Raw genomic sequence first — 14,352 nt, forward strand, 5'->3', positions numbered from 1 at the left:
TCTAGGATGTTATAACTAGCATACAATACAATTTCTTCAGAGTTACAAATAATAGCTTCTATCATGAGGGCCTGAAAAGCCTCTTCCTTAGTCTGCCATCCAGTGAACTTAGTGAAAATTTTTGTTTAAAAAAAAGCTTAAAACCTGTGGAAGTGGTTCTAAAGGCAAATGCAAACAGAGAAGCTTCTGATCAGTAATATTTGTAAAAAATAGTAGGTGGGAAAGATAGCTCAATAAAGTACTTACTTCACAAGCATGAGAAACCTGAGTTCAGTCTCCAGAACCCAAATTTAAAAAAACAAACAAACAAACAAACAAATAAAAGGCATGGTGTCACGTGCTTGTAATGCTAGCACTGAGAAGGTGGAGGCAGGTGTATTCATAGGACTTACCAGCCAGATGACCTAGCCTAATAAGCAAGTTTCAAATTCAGTGAGAGACCTTGTCTCAAAAGGTACCTGGTGCCTGAGAAATAGCTCTAAGATTGAACTGTGGCTCTTCACACACATGCACCCTCAGATTTTTGTAAGAAAAGTGCCTTACCTCCTAGAAAGAGAAAAATCGCTGTACCATTCCTTATCCTGCACATATTCCTATTGATTGCTGTTCTACCTCATGTGCCCTCCTCCCTCCATTAAAAGTCCTCAGTTCATGGACTGGAGAGCAAGCTCAGGAGTTAAGAGCATGGACCCAAGTGGGAATCCCAACATTCATGATGGATAGCTCACAACTACCTGAAACTCCAACTCCAGGGCATTTCTGGTCTCTGGGTACCTAAGTACAAGTGACAAGACATCCACACAACCACTTACTCACCCATAAATAAAAACTTAAAAATTAAAGAGTTTTTAAAAATGACAGAGCCTAATGTCTTCAAAGAACTCACTTTATCTAAGTCAAAGGATCTATAAATTTAAATCCAAGTCTTCTCCAATACAGTGAAGGAGATTGGTGGGGCTAAAAAGATGTAACAGATCCTCAGGGAAATGTGGGGCCTCACAGTATATTGAGAAACATAAATGTATGCATCCAGGTTGCTTAGTGAACTCTAAAAACAGTAAAGGCAAAGAAATGTTCTGATAAAGCTGTCATTTGTCCACCACATAGGATTTCAATCAGCCACAGATGGTATTCACAAGAGTGACCCCTTGAGATCATTAGATCTAAAACTTGATGATGTTTAGAGTCCCCATAATGTTGAAGTGTCTATGGTAGTGCTGGTATAAAGCTGCAGTATTGCCACTGTGAATGTATAACACAGAAATTATGTGCACCACCTATTACTTAGCAAATGACCATGCTGCCAGTTTAAGTATGTACTATCATGCATATATTATACTGTAGGGGAAGCTGTAGCCACGCCTACTTAGGGGCTGGCTACAGTCACGAGGGCATGGTCAGGCACACCTGTAGCCAGCCCCTAAGTAGGCGTGGCTACAGCTTCCCCTACATTATACTATGCTTCCCATTTCTGTAACAGTCAGAAGCCTCATACATCTGCTCTTTATGTCTCAGGAGTGCCTCAGAGGCCACATTGATTGATTAGCCTATTCTTTCTAGATTCATGTATGTCTACAGATTTTTCTGAAATTGTTTTCATCATAAGGTAACACACACATGGCAAGTTCCTATATTGCCCCACAATTTTACTTCCATACATACTGAAGAAAATATATACATATATAGAAACTTGTACATAGAAATTTTTAGAAGTATTATTCATTGTCAAAGTGTAGAAATCACCTGTGCTTATTAGCTGGTGAATGATAAATTATATCCATCCATACAAGAATGGTATTCAGACGTTATAAAAAAAAAAAGACTTTACATGTTACAACTTAAAAACATTATGCTAAATGAAAGTAGCTAGTCACAAAAGACCACCTCTTAAATGATTATGCCCATTGTAAAGTCTGGTCTAGAAAACTCTGTAGATTAGTGATTGCTTAGGGTTAGGAAATAAGGAGTTCTTAGAAGGTTTTGATACCTAGATGGTTTAGTTTCTTTTTGTTTGGGAAATGTTTTTAAGTTGACTGGTGTGTGTGTGTGTGTGTGTGTGTGTGTGTGTGTGTGTGTGTGTGTGTGTGTCTAAATCTACTGAAATGTACAGCTAAGATATTTAGTTATATTGTATGTACATGAGTGAAGAAGACAGCAGACATGGGTGCTAGAAACTGTTCTCAGGTCCTCTGCAAGGGGGTTTACACTTTAATCCTGATCTATCTCTCATGCCCTTCATTTTGTTTTTAAAATGTGGATTTGCAGTCTTGTGGAACATGTAAGTTTTAATGTAGCTGATGCAAATGGTGTTAGAGAACTAAGCATAACATTCAAAAAGCCAGATGACTATGTTCTGACTTTTGTTCAGAAACAAAAGGAAAAAAAAAAATGGAATAGGATGTTAATCCAGGAAGTGTTTTAGAAAAAATCCAAAGAATTCATAGAGGTTGCTTGTTCTCTTTATGGAAACTTGAAATAATTCTTGCGGGGGAATTAAGCTGTAATTGACTTAAATATAAAGTGAAAATACTGGTTTTCCTTTTGGATAATCGTTGGGGGAAGAAAAGAAGAAAGCAGGCTTTAATTTGTTCTTTGTACTAAGTTGGAGGGCTTAAGTTTTGTTAGAGTAAATTAAATGGACTTAAATGAGACATTTCACTATAAAAAAATCTTGTTAATCTTTGTTCATATTCTGTGAAATTCTGAATATTTTAAATGAATCTCCTGATATGATTTGTCTGTAGTGCTAATTACTTATTTGCCACTTGGATATTAATTTGGATTGTTTTTATCTTGATAAATATAATCAGGAAGAACTGGCATAGTTTTATGCAGGTTCCCCATTTAGGATCATAGTGTATCTCTTCATTTAAGACTAGAGTTTGGAATTTTCTAGATGGTGCCAGAGCTTCTTTATGAAGTATGTTTTCTTCTTTTTAAGAGAAATCTTGTCCTCATTTTTAATAAGTCTAGGTATAGCTAGGTAAGCAAGCTATTGAGGCTTTATTAGAAAGAATATAATATAATAATAATATAATATATATTATACATATAATATTTAGTTATAGGTATATTTATGTGTGGAAGTGGATTTGTACATGAGTGTAGTAGTGCCCGTGGTGACTAGAAGGTATTGTGTATCTGGGAGCTGGTATTGCACGCAGTTGTGAACTGCCTAACATGGTGTTAGAAACTGAACTCAGGTCCTCTGCAAGAGCAGTATGAGTTCTTAACAACTGAGCCGTATCTCCAGCCAAGTTGACATCTACTTTCATCTGGACATTTTATAGAATTCTTAAGTAATTTTCAGATAGGATTATTATCTGTAACTAGTCCTTATTAATAATCATAAAATATTTTAATGACTAGGACTTTGAAGCAATATTTAAAATTCTTTTTAACAGAGACTTGCTTTTAATTAAAAAATCACTAATTTGTTTCTCTTAGGCTCGATTCTAGTGACATTTACAATGAATTGAAAGAAACATACCCTGCTTACCTTCCTCTGTATGTTGCACGGCTTCACCAATTGGATGCTGAAAAGGTTGAATATGCTCATTTTTTAAAATAATTTGTATTTTGTATATAGTAGCTGAAGTTTACATTTTTGAGTAAAGGTGTATCTCTCTGTCTTCCTTTCCTGTCTACTGAAAATCAGTCTTCTGCAATTGGATATGTTGTTAAGATAGTTACAAGAGTTAGCCACTACTAAGTTCAGTATTAGTAATGATGGCAGTATGTATGTGTAGAAACCATGAGACTTGATTGGTTAGTAAAACTGTAATACAGGAAAAAGCATAACATCTGATTTTTGGTCTTAATCTAAAGGATGAGTTATCCTGGACAGCTGGAAACATTTTATAATAATTCCATATTGTCTAACATGGATCATGGGCCATCTGTTATTCCTGTTAATGGCAATAGGAGCATGCCAGCTATGGTCAGTTAAAACTCATGAAGGTTTGGAGTGAACTAGAATAGAGTATTTAACGGAGACCTCTCAAAAACAGTTTGACAAAAGAGAAAACAACTACTAAGTAAACCATCCATGGTGGTCATAGTTAGAATCTTGACTATAATCTTTGTTTACTCCTATCTTTCTCATTTAAGTGATTGTTTAGAAAGAATTTGCTAGTGAATAAGGACTTGGGGATTTTTTTTTCCCTGTTTTTTCATGTGGCATGGGATAAAATAGAGATTGTTATCTCTAAAATCAATGGTGTGATAGAAAGGAATTTTCCTTGCTTAAAAACCCCACATTTTGGTGAACTTTATGTGTTTGTTTTATTTTCAGTTTTGAACTATAGAGTGCAAGTTAGGAATTGTCACATCTGAATCCATTTTCCAGGGATACTGTAATTGTAAAAGATTAAAAGATAGCACAGAGCTTTAGCCCTACAAGGCCCTTACAGTCTTATGGCTGGGACAATAGAAATGAAAATTCTTTAACGCACTGACTGATATACTCCTTCATTTCTTACCCAGGAACGAATGAAAAGACTTAATGAAATCGTCGACGCTGCCAATGCTGTCATTTCTCACATCGATCAAACTGCTCTAGCAGTTTACATTGCAATGAAGACTGACCCCAGGCCTGATGCAGCTACTATAAAAAAGTACCTAACCAGTAAATAATCTTTCTTGCATCTCATTTCTTAGTTATTTGCTTAAAAACTAGGGACTAGTGTTGAGCGTTTTTTTTTGTTGTTGTTGTTGGTGGTTTTTTTTTTTTTTGTAACATACATACAATCAGGATTGAGTTGTGTTTTTTTTTCCATACTCCCACAGAAACTTTATAATAATTTTCTTCAGGCTGTTAAAACACAATCCGAAAAATAGTTTGCCTTTATCACCACTAGGTATTGTCTAGGTAGACTATCTTCATAGTTTTGGTGAAGCAGTGCTACCCCTTGGAGGTTATATGAACTAGGTAGGTAGAGAAGGTGTTACCTCATGAATTCACTGCTAAGTTATTTATTGACCAATAGTATGAAAAACATAGAATCTAGTTTGTGATGCCTTGTGAGGTAATCAAATTAGGTTAAAGATTTTTGTCATCCCAGTTGTATGGAGGACATTTGTCACTAATATTAGAGAGAAGTGCAGAGGAGCGTTTACAGTTTGGCGTTTAGAAAGCTTGATGCTCTGTGTGCATGGAGGAGCTTCAGGTGCTGCTGGGATTCAGCCTCTTCACTCTTCTGTGAACTCCCACTGTCACCTGATACTAACTCTCCCAAAGTACGCTTTTCTTATATTGTATGGTTTTATTTCAACACAGCGGGCTCATTAACTTGTGAGGTTATAAATACCTAATTGTTTTATAGTTGTAGCTAGTAAACCAGAACTATTTTGACTACTTAAAAGAACTATAATTTTCTTTAAAATTTTTCGGTCACTGTATTTTTCTACATAGCATATTGGATGCAAAACTGCTAAAGTTCTTGGCATTACATTTTAGTCAATAGTTTTGTTACAGGGCTTTAGGAATCATCATGAAAGCAGTAGTTTTCAAGTGGAATAAAATTTATTAAAATAGGTAGTTCATAGTCAGTCGTACCCTGCTATTTTAGTAATATTAGAAAGTATATTTCTATTCATTAAATGATGATTATGTACAGGGAATTTTGGGCACTTTAAATGCATTTATCTTTAGTCTTGCAGACACTGTAAAATAGAATCATTTCTGCCCAGCTCTTAGAAGAGAGAAAAGTGAAACTTACAGAGGATGAATGGCTTGCCTATAGTGCTGTGCTAGGAAGTGGAAAAAGCAACATTCATATCAAGGTCTGCCTCCAAAGCCTATGGTTTCTTTTTGGTTTTTGGTTTGGTTTGGTTTGGTTTGGTTTTGGTTTGGTGTTTTGGTTTTTCGAGGCAGGGTTTCTCTGTAGCTTTGGAGGCTGTCCTGGAACTAGCTCTTGTAGACCAGGCTGGCCTCGAATTCACAGAGATCCACCTGCCTCTGTCTCCCAAGTGCTAGGATCAAAGGTGTGCACCACCCCTGCCTGGCTTTTTTTTTTTTTTTTTTTCTTTTTTTTTTTTTTTCTTTTTTTTGGGGGTGGGCGTGCTGAGATGGTTTCTCTATGTGTTGCCAAAACTATTTTGTATATCAGGCTGGCCTTGAACTCACAGGCCTGCCTCTGCCTCCTGAGTGGTGGGATTAAAGGCATGTGCTACCACAGCCCACTGCCCTTTTCTTGAGAGGATGAACAGGACTAATTTTTATTCCAAAGGGAGGCATATAAGCTACCTAGGTGTGATGCTTGCCTCTGTGCCTCTTGAGTGTCAGGAGACTCCCTTCTCTAGGGCTGACCTTCCTGAAAACAAACACTACTTTCTCTGTCTCTCTATCCTTCATAACTGTACCCAGTGAAAAGATGCAGCCTTGCATATTGCTGCTTTTGCCTAGATCTTGGTTTATTGTCAGGATAGTTTGCATTGCAGTTCTACTTCCTTAAAGTCAGTGTTTGTCTCTTTTCCATGCAAATTGCTTTTTTTTTTTTTAAGTCACTTTTGTTTAAAAAAAAAAGATGGCAAGATTACTTGGCCAGATGTATTGGCACATGCCTTTATGCCTTTATTCCCAGCATGCAGAGGCAGAGGTACATGGATCTCTCTGAGTTAAGGCCAGTCAGGTCTACATAGTGAGACCCTGTCTCGAAAGAGAGAGAGACAGAGACAGAATTGCTATCTTGAAAATGATACTGGCATTTTCTAGGTAATGTGATAAGAATTTTAGTTTCTTGTTTAGGCATTAAAATATAGGATTCAAATCATTCCTGAAATGTAGCTATGATGACTACAATGGAATAACCAGTTTTCATTCATAAAGATATTTATTGAGTAAGTATATGTAAGTTATCATTAAGAAGAACATTAAGATATTAACAAGACTTTCCAATTTAAAAAACTTAATCTAATGCAAAAGATTATGTTGGAAGGTAGAGCTGGGTGTATGTCTTTAGTCCCAGCACTAAAAAGGCAAAGACAGTTGGATCTCTGTGAGCTTGGGCAAACCTGGTCTGTATAGTGAAACCCTGTCTCAAAAAAACAAAACAATAACAACAAAAAAATTACCAGATAGAATGAGATATAGTAAATATTTTTAATATTTTAAAAGCCTATAGGAAGAAAGCTTGACTGTATTCTGAATGGGCAGAGCTTCATAGTTTAATCAGGTGTTCAGCCTGAACAGATCAGTACTAAGGTAGGAGAGAGGAACAGATTATTTCCATATACATGAAAATTAGGTTGTTGCATCAAAAGATGCCGAAACTTTCAGAAAAGAATCCTGCTGGTAACTTAATCCATTCCTGGCAAGCATAGAGTACCTGTGTCAGTACCAGCTTCCTTCTGAATTTTGTACCCCCTGCCAGAGCCTTCCTAGATAGTTGGAAGCAGTAAGTTGGGTTTGGCATGGGTGATAATAACTGCCCTCATGATTCGGTCTGTTCCAAAGCTGTTGTCTCCTTCACAAGCTGGGGTTGATGCTTGTATTTCTTAGAGCTGCCCTAGAGCAGAAAAGCATGGTACCAGGCATCTGAAAAGTGATGGGAGAACAGTGCAGTAAATGGGCAGGAAAGTAGATGCCTCAAGAGGGGACTCAAAAGTCTGTTGTTCTTAGTCTGGAGTAGCTAAAGCAGAATGCAGGCACTTTCACATAAAGAAAGAAGGTTAGTTCTTTAAAACTTCGATGCTCTTGATGACTAGTGGAATTCAGATCATCCTGAAGTCCAGACGGGAGATTAGCAAAACACTCTCTGGAGTCAGAAGATTACAAAGATTAGATTTAAATTGAAAAGAATCCCAAAGCCTGTAATGTGAAGTTTATGTTAAGAAACTCCTTAAAATATTTAAAACTGGGACCTGGAGGAATCATATTTGTGTTTTAACATAATATGCTAAGGGAAGCAGACATGTGGGATACCAAATTAATGAGTCTTGCCAAGTATTATGTCATTAAATGAACCGATGAGTGAGGTGTCCTATGGCCCATGAAATTCTGCGTTAATTTATCTGTCAAGGTACAGGTCAAGTAGTGAGCTTTGTGAATAAAGCCGTTGCCAAAAAGAATATAGAATAAGCAAGTGACCTGAACTTGAGGGGTGGGAAGAGAGCACCGCTGCCACATCATGGTTCAGGCTGACAGTTGACAATGGTAAAGGGGGTAGATGAGGAATGTGGACAGTGAGCACTCTGGTCCAGGTCAAACTCTCCCTTCCCATTCTTGTAGTTCTTGGAATGCAGCTATCTATCAAGCCAGTCTAGTGACACCATAGGACAGTTAGGCATAAGTTTGTGTGACTTGTGACTGTTAGTTCAGAAATAAAAAAGGAAACTATATTGTTTTGGTAATAAAATAAGGTATATTAAAGGCATAGCTTCATTTTCAGTGCAGATGATGTTGAAGATATCTTCTTAGATGACCTCACAGCATCAAATGGGCTTGGAAGCCTCTGAGAACATCCTAGTCTGGAGCAGTATGTTAGCACCTGCATTTTATGCCCCCTGTATTCTTCCAGGGAGCTGTTCAAGTTAGTTCCCTTTCAGTTTGCGGAGCTAATAAGCCCCAGAGGCCCAGATTGTTAAATTGGTAATTATTTCCTGATTCTTGTCAGTCCTAGTAGACACATTACACATTTTACTATGGGCTTCTTGTTAAACAGATTTTCCCATAGTTACCTTGTGGTCATTGTCTCAGCACTTTTAAGCCATTATTATTTTCATGTACATCCCCAAATAAATTGGACATAATGCCTCAAATAAACTAAGTAACCTTCTTTGGAGTGGAGGTTACAAGTGCTGAACAGTAATGGATGACTATGCCAGCATGGACCTAGGCAGCTGCAAAACTTATTTAGAAAAACCAATGACTTCCCAGAACAAGACAATTCACTCTAGAGACTGAGCATAATTGTAGAGCTAGACTGCTAAGCTTAGAATCCTACGTCTACTATTCCTGACTGGAGGTCCTGATCAAGTCCTGAATCTCTTTGAGCTTCAGTTTCCACCTGTGCAGAATAGGAGTATCTTATTCATAGAATTGGTTTTGGGTTTATTTTGTGTTTTGTATGGCTATATACATGTCATGATGTACCTGTGGAGGTCAGGGGGTAACTTAAAGGAATCAGTTCTCTCTACCGTGTTGGTTCCCATAATTTGGTAGCAAGCACAGGTACTCACTGAGCCATCTTACTGGTCCCATAGAATTGTTTTGACTATAAATGAATTTCTGTGCTAAAGTGGTAAAGCAGGTATTGGTGCATTCACAGTAAAAAATCAACTTTGCTTTTGCTTTTCCAAACATTTGTTTAAAACTGGCCTCTAAAAACTAAGATATGTAGAAGTTAGAGTTTTGAGGAAAATGAAGTAATAGCTTGATTTTTGTAGTCATGAACATGATAATATGTATAAATCAACTTTGTCTTTCTGTATATTACATATAGATAAATATGTAGTTACTATATATCTTAATGTAAAGGCTTAAAAGATACTGCCCTTATTAAAAGTTGTGTAGCTGACAGAACAACTACAGAATAGTCTTTCAAATCTGTTGCAATGGCATTCTGCTTCAACCAAATACAGTTACTCCAGCTGATTTCATCTGTGTGTACTGCAGTAGCTTATGAAGGTTACTAATAAGAATCTCATTTGTTGTGTAACACAAACGTATATACGTGGATGTACAAAATTTATGCATGCTAAGTCTTAGAGAAAAAGAATGCATGTACTTCAAATGCATTTCCATTCCTTGGAAAACCTTTAACTGACATGAAAAAAAATGTATTTCCTCTCCAGTGATATGGACAAGCAGAAATCCACACTGGTAGATGCCCTGTGCAGGAAAGGATGTGCTCTGGCAGACCACCTTCTTCACACACAGCCTCATGATGGGGCAGCAGCCGGAGATGCAGAAGGGAAGGAAGAGGAAGGAGAAAGTACCTTGGACTCTCTGTCAGAAACCTTTTGGGAAACTACAAAGTGGACAGATCTTTTTGACACTAAGGTAACTTGCCGATCTGCTGTTGGTCTTGGTACAGCTCTTGGTGGTAATCTCTCAGGCCTGCTTGTCTTCTGCCTGCCAAAAAGGAAGAAGATAAGGCTCCACTTCGGAATAGATGCATTTAGCCCAAGTACCTTGCATGTAACCTACCTGATTTAAAGTGTTTAATGATCATTTCGAGAACATTTTGAGGACATTTGTAGTAGCCTTTTAAGACGGTTAAATATGAAGCCAGAAAAAATCTGTTATTATCTAGAAATTGTCATTTCTTCCTGCATATCTTTATGCTAATTTTCAAGGTAAAATGTTCTTTAGTTGTTTAGCTATTACTTCATTTTCCTCAAAACTCTAACTTCTACATATCTTAGTTTTTAGAGGCCAGTTTTAAACAAATGTTTGGAAAAGCAAAAGCAAAGTTGATTTTTTTTTTTTTTAGATGTAGTTTCTAAAAAAAATATGTTAAATCCCTTTTTTCTCCAGTAGAGATTATATAACTGTATGTTTTTTATTAGTCTCCCATTAGAAGGAAAAATAGATGAATTCTCTCCTCACCCAGAAAAGGCCATTGTAGTTATCAATCATTGGTTCTCAGGATTAACCATGGTAAATTTTAATTTTAAAAAAAGCAACTAAAACTAGGAAAAGTTCTTCCTGTGCGGTTCTAGTTCTCCTTAGAACAGAAGGCTTCAGTAGTATTCAAGAGACCTGAAATTAAATTTGACTCCTGCCTTTGCCATTTTTGTCAGTGACCTTAGGCAAGTTATTGAAATTGGTGCCTATTTCTTACCTGTTAAGATCAATGATCAATGGCTACGTACCCATGGATGTTGAGTAAGTATTAAGTTCATGGAAAGTCCTCAGTGGTATTGCTGTTAACTATTAACTGTTACTGAAGGTCTGCTGTGTGGTAAACACTACTTCCTGCTGTAAACATGAAGATAACAAGAATCTAGTGTCTGTCTTTGAGAAATGTAACAGGGTGATAACTCTTGTAAGATTGTTAGGCATACTTCTGTCTTCACAGTGACACTGCTGACCAGGGGCACTGATGAGAATACTGGCCTGTTTGTGCTATTAATTAAACATTTTTTAATACTTGGCTTAGCCCTAAAGAACAAATCAGTGTAACAGGATTTCTTTCTTTGAGAATGGTTCCCACACTCCACAGTTCAAGCAAAATGTAGAAAGAAACAGCTTGACTGATCAGTTTACAGAAGAAGCATGTTTATGTAAGACTTAGCCTTTATGATTTTAGTGATTTGTAGTGGCCATTTTTATTTCTACTCTTTATTTTCTGTAATATGTTAACTGTGGTTTATTTTCCACAAAGAAATGATGGGTTTTAGTAGTTTATGACTTCTTATCATTTACTTCCTATATTCTTTTATGTAACTACTTGTCCTTAAAAGATACTTTTTTTCCTCCTGATATAACCTATTCCACTTAAAAGCTATAGACTTCAGGGGCTGAGAAGATGGCTCAGTCAGTAAATTGTCTGCCACACAAGTATGAGGACCTGAGTTCAATTCCTGGCACCAATGTAAAAAAAGCCAAGCACCATAATATGCACCCTTAATTCCAGAGCTGGTGTAGCAGAAGCAGGATGATCTGTGGGCCCCATCTGTCTAGCCAAATCAGCCTTAACAAGATACAGAGAAATTGAGAAAGATATGCTGTGTTGATCTCTGACCTCTACATGCACATACATGTATACCTATACACAGAGAAGGCTATACTTCTGTGAAAGCCTTACTTCATTGTTAAAGCTATATGCCTTAAAATGTAATACTCCATTGATAATTTTTATTTTATTTTATAGGTTTTGACATTTGCATATAAGCATGCATTAGTAAATAAGATGTATGGGAGAGGCCTTAAGTTTGCAACTAAACTTGTAGAAGAAAAACCAACAAAGGAAAACTGGAAAAATTGTATTCAAGTAAGTAATGTCTGAATTATACTGTGTATCATTTCCATGTTGCATAGTGACAAAAACACTGGGGAAAAACTCCTATGTTCATTATAAAGCATTATGTATTTTATTGTGGGCAGTTGTTAGCATTACTAAAGCCATATGAACCCTATAATAAATACGTAAGAGACCACTGGTAGCCATCCAAATTTCTAAGCCATTCTCACTGCTGTTCAGAGACCTACTAACCTTGAATATTTTCAGCAAGGTCAAAAATGAATAAATTACTTTCATTAGCTAGAAGACAATGTTTCCTTTTGGAAGGAAGCATTCCTTCTTAATGTGTATTGGCTTGGTTCTAAGATGGTTTGATTTGTGGAGTTTATATTTTTTTTGTCTAAGATGATTTCCATCTTCATTAGCCTATCATATGTCACGTGTGCTAAGGAACACTAGTTGGAACTTTCTTCATGAGTTAGAGATATAAAAAGAAATTATTTTTATGTCAACTCGTTTTCTGTCTACCTTCATCAGTCAGTCCAAATGGTAAGAGAGTTTAAGTCCTTTGGATCTTGACAAGGTTAAGAAAACTCATTGTAGAGTTCTTGTCATTGTTTCTATGTTCTAGTGCTCCTGAAAAGGATTGGTTGTTAAGAAGGACAGCAGTGGGTGGCTGGATTAATGGATGATGGGCAATAGAAGGAAGGTTTTCTCTGTGTGTTGCTACTGTATTATTAAATTATTCTGAATTTTCGTCTTTGAACTGCTATCTCCTTTATAATGCTCTGTTTTATTATAGCTGATGAAATTACTTGGATGGACCCATTGTGCATCTTTTACTGAAAACTGGCTCCCCATCATGTATCCTCCTGATTATTGTGTATTCTAAAATGAGAACCAAGACTTTAAATTTCCAAAAAGAAAATTTTATAGTGAACAAATGTGTGGCATTTTTAGTCTAACTAATGCATGTTTTCATCCACTATCCAATACTGATCATTAAAACTATGTGTATTTATCAGAGAACTCACTGGCGTGTGGCTTAATACATGTAAATCTAGACCTCTGACATCAAGCTGTTTTCCTACTGCCTACCACACTTGGCAAGGGCAGGGCCTATCCTACCTGCCAGCCCCAGCATTATGAGTTGAGTGCAGCTGCTCACATGCATGAAAGGTTTTCATCTGTGAATTTTAACTGTAAAACTGTTAAATCCTGTTTTTTATTTTATAAATCAAAAGGGTTAAAACATGCTCAACTTTTGCCAATTATATAAAGGCCTTAAAAAAAGCTGCATTAGGGGTAGCTAAATTATTTATTTGACTAAAAATTAAGAGAACTTCATTTCCAGACTTTTTTTTTTCTAATGAGAAACTCAATTAATGGGAGGCAGGGTGTCATTAACACATGGCAGCTGAGGGAGGACGCCTGTTACAGAAATCTTCACCAAGGAGTCATAACAGACAAGTTGTTTTTTCAGTATCCTCAAGTACACTGCATCAGAATGCGTTAAAATTTCATGTGTCAGTGTCAGACAGCTGAATCTATCAGGTATTGTAAAGATACACACAGTATGTTCATAACCTTGAAATCATGTAAACCACATGAATAAATGTGCAAAACCACAGGCACAGTACACTGTTTGCACTCTGATACCTTAATTTTTTTATAAATAATAAAAGTAAATATTGAAGCTCCTTAAAGTTGGTCTTAATTTTTTTATAAATCAAATTTGGCATTAGAACAGTTTATTAAGTCTATTGGCCAAAAAATAAGGTAATGTATTTTATAATTTTCTTACAGGTTTGCAATTATTTGAATATATTTCCAATACTTATCCTGTGTCTAAGTCCTGTGTATGTTTAACTTTTTGTATTTTTATCTTTTTGTCTAGCATCTCTGGTTCCATAAAATAGACAGAAGTAGATAATATTAAAAAGTGTGTAGTTAATCTTATAGAAAAGTGTGTGTGTGCATACATGTGTTATATGATCTTTATCCCTTGGGTTACTGCTATAAAAAAACATACTAGTTGCCAGGCGTGGGTAGCGCATGCCTTTAATCCCAGCACTTGGGAGGCAGAGGCAGGTGGATCTCTGTGAGTTCGAGGCCAGCCTGGTCTCCAGAGCAAGTGCCAGGATAGGTTCCAAAGATACACAGAGAAACCCTGTCCCTAAAAAACAAAAACAAACAAACGAAAAAAAAAAAGTACTAGTTAATCCGGCCTGGCATTTGTAACTTTTTATTTTATCTGATAAAAATATTAGAGCCTTATGAAAAAATACAAATATGCTTTAAGATATTTTTCATGCAGTTTCTGCAAAATCTGTAGTCTAACATCCATCTATGGATAGGCACATGCATAGCCTGTCACGTCATTACATGTATTTTCACCTGTACACATGAAGGTACTTACATCCAGTCTTAGCTCAGTAACAGA

At 36.5% G+C, this 14,352-nt stretch overlaps 1 protein-coding gene across 4 annotated transcripts in view; it reads left to right on the forward strand.

Moving 5' to 3' along the window:
• Tpp2 (tripeptidyl peptidase 2) overlaps positions 1-13,615 on the forward strand; it is a 68,917-nt gene extending 55,302 nt beyond the window's left edge. For 2 of the 4 annotated variants that reach the window (XM_027396797.2, XM_027396794.2), the window contains 5 exons: positions 3,448-3,544; positions 4,486-4,616; positions 9,796-10,003; positions 11,820-11,939; positions 12,712-13,615. In XM_027396797.2, the coding sequence (XP_027252598.1) occupies positions 3,448-3,544; positions 4,486-4,616; positions 9,796-10,003; positions 11,820-11,939; positions 12,712-12,801 (646 nt within the window). In that variant the 3' untranslated portion in view covers positions 12,802-13,615. Of the gene's footprint in view, positions 1-3,447; positions 3,545-4,485; positions 4,628-5,653; positions 5,785-9,795; positions 10,004-11,819; positions 11,940-12,711 lie in introns of those variants that run through there. The other 2 variants (XR_003481462.2, XM_027396795.2) reach the window with 2 other exon arrangements.
• The last annotated feature ends 737 nt before the right edge of the window (positions 13,616-14,352 follow it).

Source organism: Cricetulus griseus, chromosome 2, assembly GCF_003668045.3.
Source record: "Cricetulus griseus strain 17A/GY chromosome 2, alternate assembly CriGri-PICRH-1.0, whole genome shotgun sequence".
NCBI lineage: Eukaryota > Metazoa > Chordata > Mammalia > Rodentia > Cricetidae > Cricetulus > Cricetulus griseus.